The 17,006-nt window shown below is 33.4% G+C and overlaps 1 protein-coding gene across 1 annotated transcript; it reads left to right on the forward strand.

Moving 5' to 3' along the window:
* The first annotated feature begins 3,737 nt into the window (after window positions 1-3,737).
* LOC131057419 (ent-kaurenoic acid oxidase 2) lies at window positions 3,738-9,325 on the forward strand. The gene is made up of 9 exons (XM_057991598.2): window positions 3,738-4,014; window positions 4,339-4,669; window positions 4,796-4,945; window positions 7,397-7,648; window positions 7,909-7,995; window positions 8,171-8,249; window positions 8,340-8,446; window positions 8,567-8,688; window positions 8,908-9,325. Exons 1-9 carry the CDS (start codon window positions 3,779-3,781, stop codon window positions 8,996-8,998), a joined length of 1,455 nt encoding a protein of 484 aa, XP_057847581.1. The 5' UTR covers window positions 3,738-3,778; the 3' UTR covers window positions 8,999-9,325.
* Window positions 9,326-17,006: the final 7,681 nt, after the last annotated feature.

The following is a 17,006-nucleotide window of genomic DNA, read 5'->3' on the forward strand; positions in this document are numbered from 1 at the left end:
CTGAGCTTTCCAACAATATAAGGATTTTCTTATTTCGACTTCAATAAATAATTATTATTTATTTTCTAATTGAATTCTGACAATAGTTCTAATTGATAGACTGATTGAAAAACACTTATAACTTTCAAATGGCATAACATTTTTTGAATCCGAAACATGCATCACATCCTATACTTCGTCTACTATAGGGAAAAATTAAAAAAAATTAAATTTCATAAGGTTTTGACCAAGTTAAGGTGGTCAGACCTAGAAGTTTCTGAATTTCTAAAAAGTTGTAGTAAAAAATTCATAAATAATTATTTACTTTATAAAAATATGTGTCACATCCAGACACGAGTCTAATACTTATATTATAAATATTATAAAAAAATATTATGATTTGATTGTGATTAGGGTGGTCAGACATACGTCTACTTCTTATCTTTTTCCTGAAATTTTAGTACCATTGCATTGAAATTTTCATCGAATAGGTTTTTTTTTTCACAAAACAACTAGTAGCCTAGAAACTACATTCAATTTTCTATAGATTCTCTTCTTACATATTTTAAAAATAATGTTCACAACTTATTCAAATTTTCATGTCAAGTTGCATAACTCTGATTTTTTGAAATTTCATTGCCACTTAAGGGTCTGTTTTGGCACACTATGATACTGCACATACCTAGAGAGAGAGAGAGAGAGAGAGAGAGAGAGAGAGAGAGAGAGAGTAGGATAAGGAGAGAGAGATAGAGGGGGATAAGAAGAGGGGAATGGAGAGAGAGAGAGAGAGAGAGGGAGATTCGGAAAAGGAGAGGGGGAGAGAGAGAGGGAGATTGGGAAAAGGAGAGGGGGAGAGAGAGAGGGAGATAAATTGGGAAAAGGAGAGGGAGAGAGAGAGACAAAGAGAGAGAGAGAGAGAGAGAGAATAGGAGATAGGAAGAGAGGAATAGAATAGGATAAGGAGAGGGGGGTGGAGAGAGACTTAGAGACAAAGAGAGAAGGGGTTAAGGAGTGGGGGAGGGAGGGAGAGAGAGGGGGAGAGATAAAGGAGAAATTGGGAGAGAGGGAGAGGGAGAGGGAGAGGGAGGGGGAGGGCGAAGATGGGGAGAATAGGATAAAGAGAGGGAGAGAGAGAGGGAGAGAGAGAGAGAGAAGGGGGAGAGGGTGAGAATAGGATAGGATAATGTGTGTGTGTGTGTGTGTGTGTGTGTGAGAGAGAGAGAGAGAGAGAGAGAGAGTAGGTGGAGGAGAAGGTGAGAGACATGAGGTAGAGAGAGAACGAGAAGGAGAAAAGGGTGAGAGAATCGATAGAGAGAGAAGTGTGAGGGGGAGAGAGATAAGATAGAATTCAAGGAGGATAATTAGGGATCAAAATAGACAGAGACGGTGATGGAAGAAGGAAGACGAGAGAGAGAGAAAAAGAAGATATACATGCATGTATACAAACATACATACATATATCTATATAAATATATGCATATATAACTATAGATATGTATATATACATACATAAACACATATTATATATCTATGTATATACATATTTGTAGTAAATTCTAAGTTTACAAGCATACGTTATTATGCCTTCATAACCTGTATGGGTTTTGTGAAACACAAAATAATGGTTTTAGTTCTACATAACCCGTACGGGTTATTTAGAACTGCGAATAGTATTTTTTGTTTCTCAAAACTTGTGTGGATTTTTGCTTGGTAAGAGGGTTGGAAAACGACCCTAAGGCTTGCAAGCCTATTTTCCTCTCATTTTTGTCCCTTTACACGTTTTTTCATCATCCAACATGATTTTTCGACTTCATCGTCATCAGGCGTACAAATGTTCAAGTGGGTATCTATAAACTTACCACCATAATCTCACACATCTTCTCAATTTTATGACCATATACTTTTTTCTTATTTTGGACAACATTAGCATAGTAAATTTTAATTTTCTTTATTAATGCCTTGCCAGTCTTCACAGACATATGCCTACCATTTTTTTAATAATTTTTGATATACTTGACCAAGTTCAAAATAAATTACATATTATTGTTCTACACTAGATTCTATACACTTTTAAAAAAAAAGTTTGCATTTCTATTATTTTGATGCAAGTTATGCCCAACACACGAATAGGTACCAAATTTTCAGGATGCGGTCACTTCAAAAAAACATATTAAAAAAAAAACTCAACGGAAAATTACAAAAAAATACACAACTTCTAGATATCACTCTTACCTATCATCCTAGCAAAGGGTTTTGCAAAATACTAAATCTAACTATATATTTTGTGCAGCGCACGAAAACAAATATGTTATGTTTTTATGAAAAAAATCAGGAATAGTTTTTCGTACGTGAAAAGTTTGACCCTCTTAATCTTATCCAATTAAAAAAAAATTAGTAGTTTAGAAACTAGATTCAGAGTCCTACAATTCTTATTCTTTTCTCAACTCCTAGTTTTGAGTGCATGACCTTCAAATATCTCTTTAAAGTTAAGGTTTACCTGTTTTCAAAAAAGAAAAAAAAAAAAGTGGCCACTTATACCCCCTTTTTGTTCACCATCTTGTTGCACTTACCCATTAAGGTTGGGCGGTTTGATCGAGATGCGTGCAAGCGAGGACACATGTCACAATTGACGACAACAAGCACAAAATAACTTTTAAAACTCGATCGCTTGAAAAACTTAGCGGTCATCAGCATCGAAAGACTCACCCACTGACGGAAATAACCTGCCACTGTCGTCAGCGTCGGAAGACTCACCCATTGATGGAAGGCAAAAGCTCGCACTCAAGCCTATCGGCTTAAAAATGAAGAACAAAAACTTGTGACTTTGTGCTGAAAACTATAGAATTTAATTTTAAAAAATTAAAATATTTTTTAAATGACCAAAATAACTATAAAATTAATAATAAGACAAAGATCTCATAGGCACATATATATATAAACTACTCTACATATCACATGGATTCCGACATCATAGTGTCTTCACACCCACGTGGGCAAACGTTTTTCCCAAGACAACATCACAGTCCCCCATGTGGCCTGCCTGTAAAATATATTTTTATATTCATATTCTTCAATTATTGACACACCAACGTACCTTACAGTTATTCTTCAATTATTGACACAGCAGCGTACCTTACAATTATTGACACGGATTAATTTATCGTACCTGAAAATAATGAATGGCTTGCCTGTAAAATCAATATTAATGATACGGCTGTGAAATAATTAATGGCCTGTAGCAGGTATCTTGCACATTTTGAAGAGTGTATTTTTTTTCTTCTCGTCCACATAGTTATTGAGAAGTTAAAATAATAGCTAATAAACAGTTAAGTCAGATGTAAATTCCATGTACCTAATTATGTGAATGTAAGAAATTAGCTATCTTTATATCACTTATAACTACCTAATTAAATGAACATATTATAAATTGAGTTTTATTTTTTCTAAATTTGATTATGTATGAATTTTTTACATCAATATTTCAAAATTTATTACCACTATACTAATATTCAAAATTGAATATTAATATTATTTATATTTGTCAAAATGTAATCGGCTGCAGTCAACATACATCACATTTGTCTTTGCTGCTGTTTGGGTATTACAAAGAGATTTGGGGTGTAAAACAAAGAGCATTGTATTTTCTTCTTGTTAAAAATAAGAAAGAGAATATCCATTATGATGATAGGTACCATGGCATTGAACAAAGCCAAAACATATAATTCTATAAATTGAAAGCAAAGAGCATCTTACATATTATGAGATCTGAGGAGGCAAGATAAGAGATAAGCTTACATGTATGGATACTCAGATATGGATGACAGGATTTCTGTTGGGATTAATCCCATTGCTTAAATGGGTGCTCAGATCCTTTAATCACTGGTGGTATTGTTACCCACATTTTAAATCCAATACAGGAGGACAGCTTCCTCCTGGTGATATGGGATGGCCTATTGTTGGAGAGCTGCTGAGCTTTTTATGGTATTTCAAGTTCACTGGCAAACCAGATGATTTTATATGGAAGAGATTTGCTAAGTAATTGGTCTATCTTTTATCTATTTTTCAGTTCAAATCTCATCTTTATATAAATATATTGTATCTTTAAATTTTCTGATATTCAAGAATAGTTTATTACTATGGAAGAGTTGTTTAGTATAATCAGATTTAAACTGTGTATTCTAAGCTTTGATTTGTTTAGATGGTTAATCTAAAATCACTGTCTATTTTTAATAAGACCCATCTATCAACATGATTTAAGAAAAGCCATCTAAACAAATCAAAGCATAAAATATACTGTTTAAGCCGAAAGTTTAATATTGCTGTAGTTCAGTTATATTGATATATGGTTATGTTTTGCAGATATGGAAATACTGGGATCTATAGAACCCATATGTTTAGCTTCCCTGCAATTATAACATGCTCTCCAGAGTTCAACAAGTTTGTGATGGGGAGAGGCACAGAAGATGGAAGCTTTGTTGCAGGTTGGCCATGTCCTAAACTGCTTGGAGAACAGTCAATCACCATGGTCGAAGGAGAACAACACAAGCGTATGAGACGCTCTTTACTCGAAGCCGTTAACAGTCCCAAGTCTCTGCAAAATATTTTCATCAAACTACAGCCTGTATTCAAGGAAACCTTCGAAAACTGGGCTGTTAAGGGCGAAATCCATACTGCTGATGAACTCAAATCTGTAAGTATTCACTTTTTGTTGTTCTGAAAAGAATTAACATGCAAGGAAAGGATTTGACATTGCATTATGTATAATTATATCAGATTTGACTTGTACTAAATGAAGTATATTGTTTTGGTATTGCAGTTGGCATTCGGCAACATATGCTCTTTATTCCTGAGCTTTGAGAGGAGCCCCATGGTTGAAAGCATGGAGAAGATGTACAGAGGCCTCTTATCTGGTCTTAGAGCCCATCCAATTAATATTCCAGGATCTGCATTTCATTTCGCTCTTAAGGTATGTGGTTTATATGTGGTTTATCTGTGAAACTTCTTAAGAATATTTCTATGAATATTTGAATAGAGATTTCACCATCGTATGTTTGATGATAATCTATAATCTATGAAATAAAGTATGATTAGAGTCATTTAGACCAAGAGATTTACATTTCTCAAATGAGAAAACAACATGCTTAACCTCCCCCAATGAGATACCTGGTCAATACAAACTTTATTATCTCTCTAAGTCAAAATAGGGGAATAACCTTAAAATTTTCTAAATCTTAATTTGGATGGTAGGCATTATCTTCTTCGACCAATGTTTGGAAGAAAAATAATTGCATCATCTTTAATACTCTTCACCAAAGGAAGAGTCTCTATTAGGGACATAAGTATCATTTTTATTGGGTTTCTTATATCTAAGAATATTGATGTGAAAAAAATATAAATATCTCTCTCTATAAAAAAAAAATTAATAACGCTATTATCTTAACATTCTTAAGTATTTTTTTACCATTTTTTACATTTTTGTCCTTTCACATCTATCCCCTACCATTCTTTATATTTCTTTTCAAGACTTGGATAAAGTAGCTGCACGTTTTCAAATCTAAAAAAACATCTCTTTTGTCATTTTCAAAGTTCAGTGTGATAGACATGGGATTCCATTTGATCCAAGGTGAAGAGACTAAAAAAAAATAGAAAGGAAGCATCAAATCCCCCCCAAAAAATAGCACTTTTTCTAAACTAATTTAAATTAATTTAGATTTGACTTCTAATAAATGAAGTATATTGTTTTGGTATTGTAATTGGGATTTTTTTTACATTATAGATTGCGTTAATGTATGAGTCAAAAATCTTTTGCCACCAATTTATTTGGGACAAACACAAGAAAGGTATTGTTAATCCCCCCAAGAATATTTCTATGAATTCTTGACTAGAATTTACCACCTCATGTTTGATTATAATCTAAAATCTTAAAGTATGATGAAATCTAGAGATAGGTCCAATACAAACCTTATTATCTCTATAAGTTGAGATAGGAGGAATAACCTTAAAATTTTCCGAATTTGAATTTGGGTTGTAGGCATCTTTATTAGAATCTTCACCAAAGGAAGAGCCTCCATTAGGGACCTAAGTCTCATTATTTTGATTGGGTTTTCTATATCTAAGAGTAGTGATGTGGAAAAATGATATACATCTATGTTTATCAAAAATTTATAAAGCTATTATCTTAACATTCTTAAGTTTTTTAACTATCTTCTACCATTTTTTAAGTTTCTTTTCAAGATCCAGGTAAAGTAGTTATTTATTTTCAAATCTTAAAGGACACCTCTTCTTATTATCATTTTCAAGGTTCGATGTGAAAGAATTGGGATTTGATTTGGTCCAAGATAAATAAGAATGAAAATAGAAAGGAAGCATCACATCCATAGAAATTAGGGCTCTTTCTAATCTAACTTAATTAAGTTTATTGCCTAGCCTTCTATTTGACCAAGTATTTAACTATCCCCTCTTAGTTTTAAGCTTCCATCAAATTATATTATAAATTAAGTTACCAAGACATACTCAATGCTATCAATGGACTTGATTATACCCAACATTTTACTTATAATATCAAGAAAAGATATTAAAGTCACCATTTATCCATTCAATTTCTTTAAAATAATTTTATGAATCAAATTGAATTTTGGATCATACACTATAATGATTCCACATAATAACCATGTTGCTAGATGTCCCTTTGCGATTAAAAACTAAGGAGGTATGCTTATAAACCTTATTATATTAGCATTTAAAGACCTATTCATAGGTCTTTTAACATTTAGAATAAAATAACAAGACTTATTAACCATCCTAAAGTTTCTCGAGTTGCTCTATTTATTGAAAATGGCTTTTATTGATTATTTTTGGCTATAGATTTTCAATCACTCATTTTCGAGGTACTATAACTACAATTAACCACATCATTTGTCATTTCTCTTATAGCCTTCTAATTCATCCTTCCCTTTTTGTTTCCATCTTTGCCTAAAGTCCTAGTTCTAGGTCTTCTAGCATATGATTAATTCATGTTCTCACCTCACATAAAGCTGAAGAAGTTACTCATCCTATCTATATGGCACAACTTCATTCCCATCCTTTGTGTTTCTTTGAAGTGACACAAGTAACTTTTACTTAAGAGCTATTCTATTTTCCACTGATTTTTAGTACTTGACATAGAACTATAAATTTATTTTACTAATTTTTTTATATAAAATTAAAAATTAAATTCAATATTATTTACTTAGAAAGTATCTTAAAAATAATGTAATTTATTCAAAATTTTGAATTTGAAATATGTTAATGAATGAATTTTAAATAGTCATTTTTTTTATTATTAATTTTGCCAATCTTATTTTTTTAGAAATAAAAGTATTAAAAAATATTAATTACATCTTATTTAATGAATGCATTAACTCATTTTGTTATACAGTGCAGAAGAAGGTTATCAGCTATTGTATGTTCTGAAATACATAGTAGGAAAGTGAACAAGGAGAATATGATGGCAGATTTTTTATCAAATTTGATGGATTTAGTGGACTTCAATGGTAAAAAATTGAATGAAGAAGAAATTGTTGATAACCTAACTTCCATGCTTTTAGCCGGATATGAGTCCACTGCGAGCTCAATGATATGGGCTATTTATTACTTGTCTAAATACCCCAATGTTCTTTCTAAATTAAAGGTAAAAAATTTAATTCAAAATTAAATACTTATCAATTTGAGTCTATATATTTATTATTATTTGTTAATATTTTTTATTTCTAATAAAATTGTTATTTATTACTTTGATTAATATAATATTGTTATTATAATCAACTTGAATATATTTTTTTAATCCTATTGAAAAAAAAAACATTTTTATTTAATTTGTTAATCTAAATATTTTATAATAGTCCTTAAATTTTATTTTAGTCTAACCAATATAATATGGGTATGATATAGGAGGAAAATTTTACCATCAAAAAGGAGAAGGGAGAGGATAAGTTTCTGAATTACAATGATGTCAAGAAAATGACATATACTTTAAAGGTTGTATTTAATATGTTATTATCTTACAATATTATGATTTATAAATAGAAAGAATCAATCTATTAATTTAAGAGTTTTAATCTGCTCATTAAAATTGTGATTGTTACTTTTTTTTAAGTAAATAAATTGTGATTATTGCTATGCCATCTTTTTACCTGTGTTAATGTTAGTGTAGGTGGTGGATGAAGTTATTAGACTTGCAAATGTAGCAAATTTTATGTTTAGAACAGTGTCAAAAGACACTAAATTTAAAGGTAAATTCTCTTACTCAGGTTAAAGAAATAAATTGACGTGAGATGTTTCAAATATTATTCAAGTTGACAAAAGCACTTTATGTGATCCAGGTTACAAGTTTCCAAAAGGATGGAAAGTAATAGTTTGGCTTCGCTCACTCCATGTGGATCCTCAATACTTTAAAGATCCTTTAACATTTAATCCTGATAGATGGGATGTAAGCTTTAACTTTAAAACTCTCATAAAATATTATGATTTAATAAAAAATATATATTAAAAAAAATTAAATTTATAATTTAACCTCTAAGATTTACTAATTCATTTTTTTTTTGTACAGGAGTTTAACTTAAGCTCTGGAGTTTATAATGTGTTTGGTCACGGTTCTAGGCAATGCCCTGGAAATAACCTTGCTAAAATGCAACTACTAATATTCTTACACCAAATATGTGTTGACTATAAGTAACTTTCTTATTCTTTTATAATTTATTTTTTCTTAATTTTTTGAAAAATTTGAAATTATACATGTGATACAATTTTAATTGGCATTATGTTAGTTAAAAATTAGTTGGTAGTGTTTCTCTAATTTTATACTATAATTTATCATATATTTCAATATATTGAGATCTTTAATTAATATTCCAAAATTATAACATCTTATTTATTTCTCTACTTTTACAGGTGGCATCTTGTAAATCCCAATGAAGCTACCAAGTTCTTACCAAATCCGAGACTAGCAAATGGAGCAAAAATAATATTTAGCCATGTCTAAATAATTATGATGCATCTCTAACATATGTCTATGGATGAATTGGTCGAAAATCAAAATATACTCCTTTAGGCATATTTTTAGGACATGACTTTTTCTTATGGCTTTTGGAAAATATATAATTATTGAAAAGCCAATGGTAGGATCAAAAGTTATGATCCTAAGGATTTTTGCTATCAAAATATCTTTTTGAGAGAATTTACACTTACCAGAATATTCTTGGGCGATTACATATTCTAGATAAAGAATGTGGATGAGGGTTACAATAGATAGTTTAGAAGTGAAGATTGTGGCTCTGATTTACAAATTTTGCTAATTAGAAAGGCCATATGATTGTAGTTTGTAATTTCTTTAATATTTCAATTTCATTTCAATGAGACAATAGAAAGCAAGTGTTTATTTCTTGCATTGTTTTGTTTATTTCTCTATTGTTGTTGTTGTGTGTTTGATTTTGTAAGGAGAGTACCCTTCATTAAACACACTTAGTCCTTTTACCTTCCAATTGAACTAAACATTGTCAAAAATAGATGCACAAGATATACTAAAAGAACATATAAGCAAGAGAGAACTCAATCAAAAAATTATTAGATCTTCACTAGTTGAATTTAAAATAGATTACATCGTTGATTTTGTATAGGCACTTATCTATTACATTAAGTGATTTTCAATTGTTACTATATTTACATGGATCTCTCAATATGCTTGATTTTTGTAATAGCTACCATCCATTATTATATGTGGTCTTAATATATATGATAGTCAAAATGTCTTATTTGCATGCTTTGTAAATTATAACATATATTTATGTCATTATGTCATTGGTACATAATTTTAATTATTCAAAAGTTAAAATTATTTTTATTCCAACAATCTCTAAGTGTGAATTAGGGTTTTCTTCCTTCAAAAATAAATATTGAAGAAAAATAACTAAAAAACCAACCAAAAAAATTCAAGATGTTTAGGAAAAGGTAGTAAGCTTAGAAAAGATCAAATTTTCTCTATAATATTTTTCCCCAATTTTGGATGTCTATAAAGGATTTGTGTCGCTAAATATTTCAATATGCTTTAAATATTTTTCATATTAATGGTTATAGGTGATATGAATATTTTACTAAATATCAACTAATTCCATTGAAATGCATTTTTCTTAATCGCTATGTGTAACACTAAAAGACATTAAATTTGAAGATCTTATAGTACTACAATATTAGAGAGGTAAGATAAGTAGAAATGCATGCTAAGATGATTTGAATAATCTGGGAGAACCTAGGCCACTCAATCACACATCGAATCTCATGTGCTCATTGATAGTCTTCATGTTTTCATTGAATAGTAAATATGTGTAAAATGTGCAATGATTTTTGAATATTCTACTTTACTCAACTAGTTTCCTATTATTTTGTTTCTAGCATTTTATTAGAAAGAAGTAACAATTATCTATTAAATGAAATAATTAATAATAACACAAATAAATTCTTTGCCATTTCCAAAAGAATATAAAGGCTTCATAGTTAAATAGATTATTTTTTTGTATTTGACTAGATTTTTTATTATAATTATATGATCTTCTATGACTACCAAACTCACATATGTTAAATCTTTTATTGCACATGATGATTATTCATTTTTCCTACATGGTATTGCGGTTGGCATTTGGCAACATATTCTCTTTATTCCTAAGTTTTTAGGGAAGCCCCATGGTTGAAAGTGTGGAGAAGATGTATAGAGGCCTCTTATCTAAACTTAGAGCCCAACCAATTAATATCACAAGAACTATGTTTCATTTCTCTCTATTGGTACATGGTTTATGTGTGCAAGAGAAGGAAGAAGCATTTGAATCCTTAAGATTAATATCTTAGGGATTATTTTACATTAGGATATGTTGCATTAACTTATCAGTCTAAAATCCTTTGCCACTAATTTATTTGGAACAAGCACAAGAAAGGTATTATTAATCTCCCTAAGAATATTTCTATGTTATTGAGTAGAGATTTCACCATCTCATTTTGATGATAATATATAATCTATGAAAGAAAGTATGATAAAAGTCGTTTACACCAAAAAACTTGCATCCCTTAATTGAGAAAACAACATGGTTAACCTCCCCCAATAAGATAGGGTCAATACAAACTTTATTATCTCTCTAAGTCAAGATAGGGGGAATAAAATTAAAATGTTCTAAATCCTATTTTGGGTGGTAGGCATTATCTTCTTCAAGCAATTTTAAAATTGCATCAACTTTAATAATCTTCACCAAAGGAAGAGCCTCTATTAGGGACATGACTCATTTTTATTGGGTTTCTTATATCTAAGAGTAGTTATGTGAAGAAAATATCTCCATCTCTATCAAAAATCAATAAATCTATTATCGTAACATGCTTAAGTATTTTTTACCATCTTATACTCTACTTGCCACCTATCATTTTGCCTTGTTGTTGCTAACCCACATCTCTCAACTAGGGAAGGGGAGATAAAAGAATCAGAAGCACCAGAATCAAACAATATAGAAATGTGAATATCACATGTAACAAACTTGATGCTTTGATTACTATTCCTTGATGCTCGGCTTAGTGATTATCAGTTGCAAAAACTCGACGAGATCTATCAGCATCTCCAATTATTGAAGTTCATAATCAGCTAGCCTCTGACCAGGTACAAAAGTGTTCCTCTAAGGATAGTTAACTGCGATGTGACCATGCTAACCACATGAATAACATCCTCCATCTTTGCCAAAACATCGACCTCCAAAAGGTGCACTAGACTACTGGACACTACCTCTGCCAAAGTATTGTGGAGCACTCTGAGTAAAATGACTAGGTTGGTTACGCTTAGTGCGACTCTAATTATGATCCTTTGATGACTAATTTAACCTCCACCATGAGCATGATGAATGTTTTGAAAACCTTTATGCTTCTTCTAAAAATGACCTCCCTTTGGCAGTGTCATGAAAATCCTATTAAGTCTTGATTCCTGAAACTGATTACTTCTCGTACCTGAACCTAGTGGAGGGGCACTACCCAGCTGAACACCTGACTATCCTCCAAGAGCCAATGCTAGTTTCTCCTCTATCAACCATGTCTTCTTGACTGAAACCTCCATAGTCTTAGGTTCAAAGATCCGAACTTCGCCACTAATGCAAAAATTGAGAACCCAAATAAAATGTTGTGCTAACATAGCCTCGTCCTCAGGAATATTTGCATACTTCTTAAGATCATAGAAGCGGTGCTCATACTTCTCCACTTACATAGCCATTTGTTGTAAATCATGGAAATCATCTACTCTCCTTTGTCTCCAATGATTAGACAAGAATCAAGCTCGGAACCTCTCCAAAAATATATCCCAAGAGACTCAGATAAGCTCAAGATGAATCTTTTGTTCCTCTATATGCCACCATGTAGATGCAAATTGTTTGAGGTGCATGATAGTGATGTAGGAGCATCCCTAGTTCTTGGCAATATTTCATCAACCAAAAACACTTTCTTTCTGCCTCGCTTTCTATTTTGCAGTTTTACTATTTCTTTCTGTGTTTATTTGCATTTGCACACCAATCTACAAATCAAGCAAAAAAAAAAAATCAAAAAAAAAAAAAAAATACAAGAAAATGAAAAATAAATAAAAAAGTGCAATAAAAACAAGTGGTGAAAACCTCACAACAGGTGCTATTTATGAGAGAAAAACTCCTCTATCTATCAGTACTCACATCATATCTTTGATCCATCTGATCTAATCCCATGGCCATCACCAAACACTTATACATGCAACATTATCCCAGACATACTTAGTGTAGTCATTGTCCTTGATTCTCTAAACAATTTTTGTATCATATCCCAGCATGGCTTCATGATAATAGTATATATCTACATAGAAAAGTGTCCATAATTGGGGGCAGCATTCATCTCACTTTAGCATTCAGACAACAAACAAGGATCGCAACATACTAGGGAAACAATTGTCAAAACTGCTCATCGGACTAGAAATCATGATCATTATCCAACTACAACTTCAACACACACATAATGGATGATATATTTTGAATTGTGTCTTGTTTATATTTTGGCATGAAGTCTTGACTATTTGTATCTTGATTTTTGAATCATTAGATCTCCTGAGCTACTCAAGGATGCACTGAGCTACAGAAGCAACAAAGGAATCTGATATTTTTCGTTGGTTTTCTATCTATAAAGAGATCATTCGTATGGTGAAAATTTGTCTTGAGACATGATTGGAAATATATCATTGAATACATTTTCCATTTTGCACATAAAAATGGTTAACTCTTGTCTGTTTTATGCAAGCAACACTTAGGCCGTCTTGGTTCAATTATACCTCGACGCTTGTGTCATCTTGCAATATAAAAAATCCACGTAAGTTATACTTAGGTCATTATGGTTCAATTATACCATGATGCTTGTATTAACTTTGAACATATCAAAATCTCAATGATGACAAAAATAACACAAACAAGTGACTAAACAGGAATGACAATGACAAAATTAAAGTGATCATTTAGTTGCATACAATTACAGTAGATTGCATATCATCTTAAACTTATATTAAGATACATATCATTTAAATATTTCATTAATATCATTATCATTATCATTTACATCTCATTTTCAAGATACATCTAATATCTTTATCATTATCATTTACATCTCATTTTCAAAATACATCTCACAATCATAAACATTCAGATAACATTCCATCTTGTATAAAAGTAAACACCACAATGCATATCACAAACACTTATTCATCACGAACCATGCATTCACATCATCATATAAATCAACATTCAGAGATCAAGAGCATCATTATTATCTAAACATCTAATCATCCTCATAGTATCATCATATCAAAACATAATGCACATCATAAATCATATCATCATCAGTAAAACATCACATGTGGATCAGAGAAAATCAATGCCATATATCATATATCATATATCTCAAAACTATCAAAATGTACAATGGATATCATGTCTATCAAAACAACAAAGTGATCAATACAACATGACAGATCTCTCAGGTATGACTATCTCCTAAGGTAGACGGTCTGGCAGTAGATGTCCCAGCTCCCGAATCTCCACTAGATGGGTCATGTCGTGTAGGCCCCATAATACCTCTACTCTCTGTCCTTGTATGACTACATCCGGATCGAGTGTATGCCACTACATCATAGCTAAGAGCTCTATGATCTCAAGGGACCATATCCTCATACAAATGCCTATAATACTCGACCTCCTTTGTCGAGTACTATATCTCTAGCTCAGTGTGTCCCAGAGTAGGTTACTGATTGTGGCTCTCTCTAACCTGTCAGCAAGGACCTCTACTCAGCCCTGACGCTCTACTATTGTATCCCTCTCTGCTTGCTGTTGCGTAATCTGTCGCTAATGCACTAGCACCTATGCCTGCAACTCTTGCACCGATACTTGTAGTGATCTAATATGAGAATCCTACTGGTAGGTCGACACCCTGATCTAAACGGGTACCTGTGTCGTAGTCCTACCTGCACCGGTCCCTGTCTGAGGTGTTGGTAGAGGTAGAACGTCAGATCTCCTCCTTTGGGTAGGTCGTCTGCCATCCTCTATCCCTCCCATAGTAGCTAACACTGCACCTATCCTACCACCCCCACCCGCACCAATAATGAGACCACCTCTGCCATTTCCACCACCCCCTCCACCTATAACCCCTCCACCTCTGCCATCTCCATCACCCTGTCCACCTCTACCCCCACCACCCCGTCCACCTCCATCTCCTCCACCACTGCCTCCACCTCCATCTCCTCCCTCCTCTCCCTCATCCTCCTCTCTCCATATAAGACCCACTCACCTTTGTGGCTACTCCTCCTTATCATCATCAAAAGATGGCAACAACTCTGCCGGATCAGATATGCACACCACTGCATGTGCCACGAAGTAGGCTGAGAACTCCTCTGTCATCCAGTCATCCACTACCCTGACCCCGTAATCCCATATCTATCCTACCTAGGTCATGTACTCATCCATGACTACTCCACTATCTAGGGTAGGCCCCCACTCTAGCACATCATGTCGTCGACGAGCATACAAATAGGCTCCTTGTGGTATCTCCTGCTATCTACCATACTGCCGATGAACGAGGATATGAAAAAATTGCTCAATGATAAAGGGCATCCACCCAATCAGGTACCTTGACATATATACATAGGGCATCTCTAGCCCATCCTCTGCCCACACCTCGCAATCCATATATGGTCTCCAAATGGCCGTATCGATGTCATCCAATGCCCTTCGTTAGTGCTCTAGTTTTTCCAGCTTATGTTGGACAACTACACCTATATACCCATATGCATATGCCCGACCAACTAGCCTATCCCTATCTGCAAGCAATCTCAACACTAGTATATGCTCTCAGGCCCACACTTGTAATAATGTCACCCCAACTGATAGACTAGTGTATCCCAGATATACTACCCGATGGAGCTCTCTGTATAGGTGGGACAACATGCAAGACCCCCATGCAAACCTGCGTCCCTACATCACCATATTCTCCAAAACCAATCCCCATCCAATGGATAGTCCCTTCGACCTACGGTCGGGACACAGGAAACCACCAATGAATCCTGCTAATGCTGATGGCAGTGGAGCATAACCCAAATCCAAAAACTCCTGCCATGGGATCTCATAGCCACTAATGTGATCATCCTGAAAAATACGATGGAGAGCTTCTATGCTACCCTTCTCGGTCTGCTCATAGGGTAGCAGAGCCCCAACCACAAGAATCTGTAGAATCTGATAATAGTCCTCTGGTGTAACTATCATCTCACTGGTTGCCAAATGAAAGGTGTTCGTATCGATGTGCCACCTCTTTGCCAACGCTGTTAGTAGCCCTTAATTAATGATAGACTGGGGAATGTCTAGTAAAGATGATAACCCATATCTCTCAATCACATCTCTGTCAGCCTGTGACAAGTGCAGGATAAGTGTCCATGGCTTCACGAATCGCTCCCGAGTTTGTAGTACACCAAGCTCTGCCTGCAAATCAACACATATCCATCATCAGTTCTTGATTCCATTAAATCTATCAAAAAATCAACAACAAATCAACTTGAAAAAATGAATCATATAAAAAACACATCAAAAACATATTCACATCATATCAAGATCCATATCGACTCAAAGGTCCATATCGAAATCAAGATCCATATCGACTCAAAGACCCATAATGAAATCAAACCCATATCAAAATAAAAACCCATAAGGAAATCAGACCCATATCGAAATCAAGACCCATAACGAAATTAGACCCATATCAAAATAAAGACCCATAACAAAATCATATGCCCATATCAAAATAAAGACCCATAACGAAATCAAACCCATATCGAAATCAAGACCCATAACGAAATCAGACCCATATCGAAATCAAGACCCATAGCGAAATCAGACCCATAGCGAAATAAAGACCCATAACAAAATCGGATCCATATCAAAATCAGGACCCATAATGAAATCAGACCCATATCAAAATCAAGACCCATATCGAAATCAAGACTCATATCGACTCAAAGACCCATATCGGCTCAAGGACCCATAACGAAATCAGATTCATATCAACAACTTGACTCATATCAAAAAGTGACTCATATTGAAACAAGATCCATATCAACCACAGACTCATATCACAATCCAGCAGTATATTAGAATCATACATCATCACAAAACATGACTCACATCGGATCACAAACCATATCAGGCAATCGATGAACCCATATCGACATCTACGCAACCTATCCAATCCATTTCACTCATGACAAATTTTAAAAAAAACAACTTTTTTTCCAACATTTTACCCTACGCGCTAAATCAGGGCTCCAAAGTGCTAAGCTACCACGTATGTGCTATAAAACACACCTTATGCGCCATCTTGTTATCACGCGCTAACTATCATACCATTTGCACTACCTTGTTTCCCCAACACGCTAAAGCTATCCTACGCGCTAACTAGCATACCCTTTGCGCTACTATACA

The sequence above is a fragment of the Cryptomeria japonica genome, chromosome 5 (assembly GCF_030272615.1).
Source record: "Cryptomeria japonica chromosome 5, Sugi_1.0, whole genome shotgun sequence".
NCBI classification, from domain to species: Eukaryota; Viridiplantae; Streptophyta; class Pinopsida; order Cupressales; family Cupressaceae; genus Cryptomeria; species Cryptomeria japonica.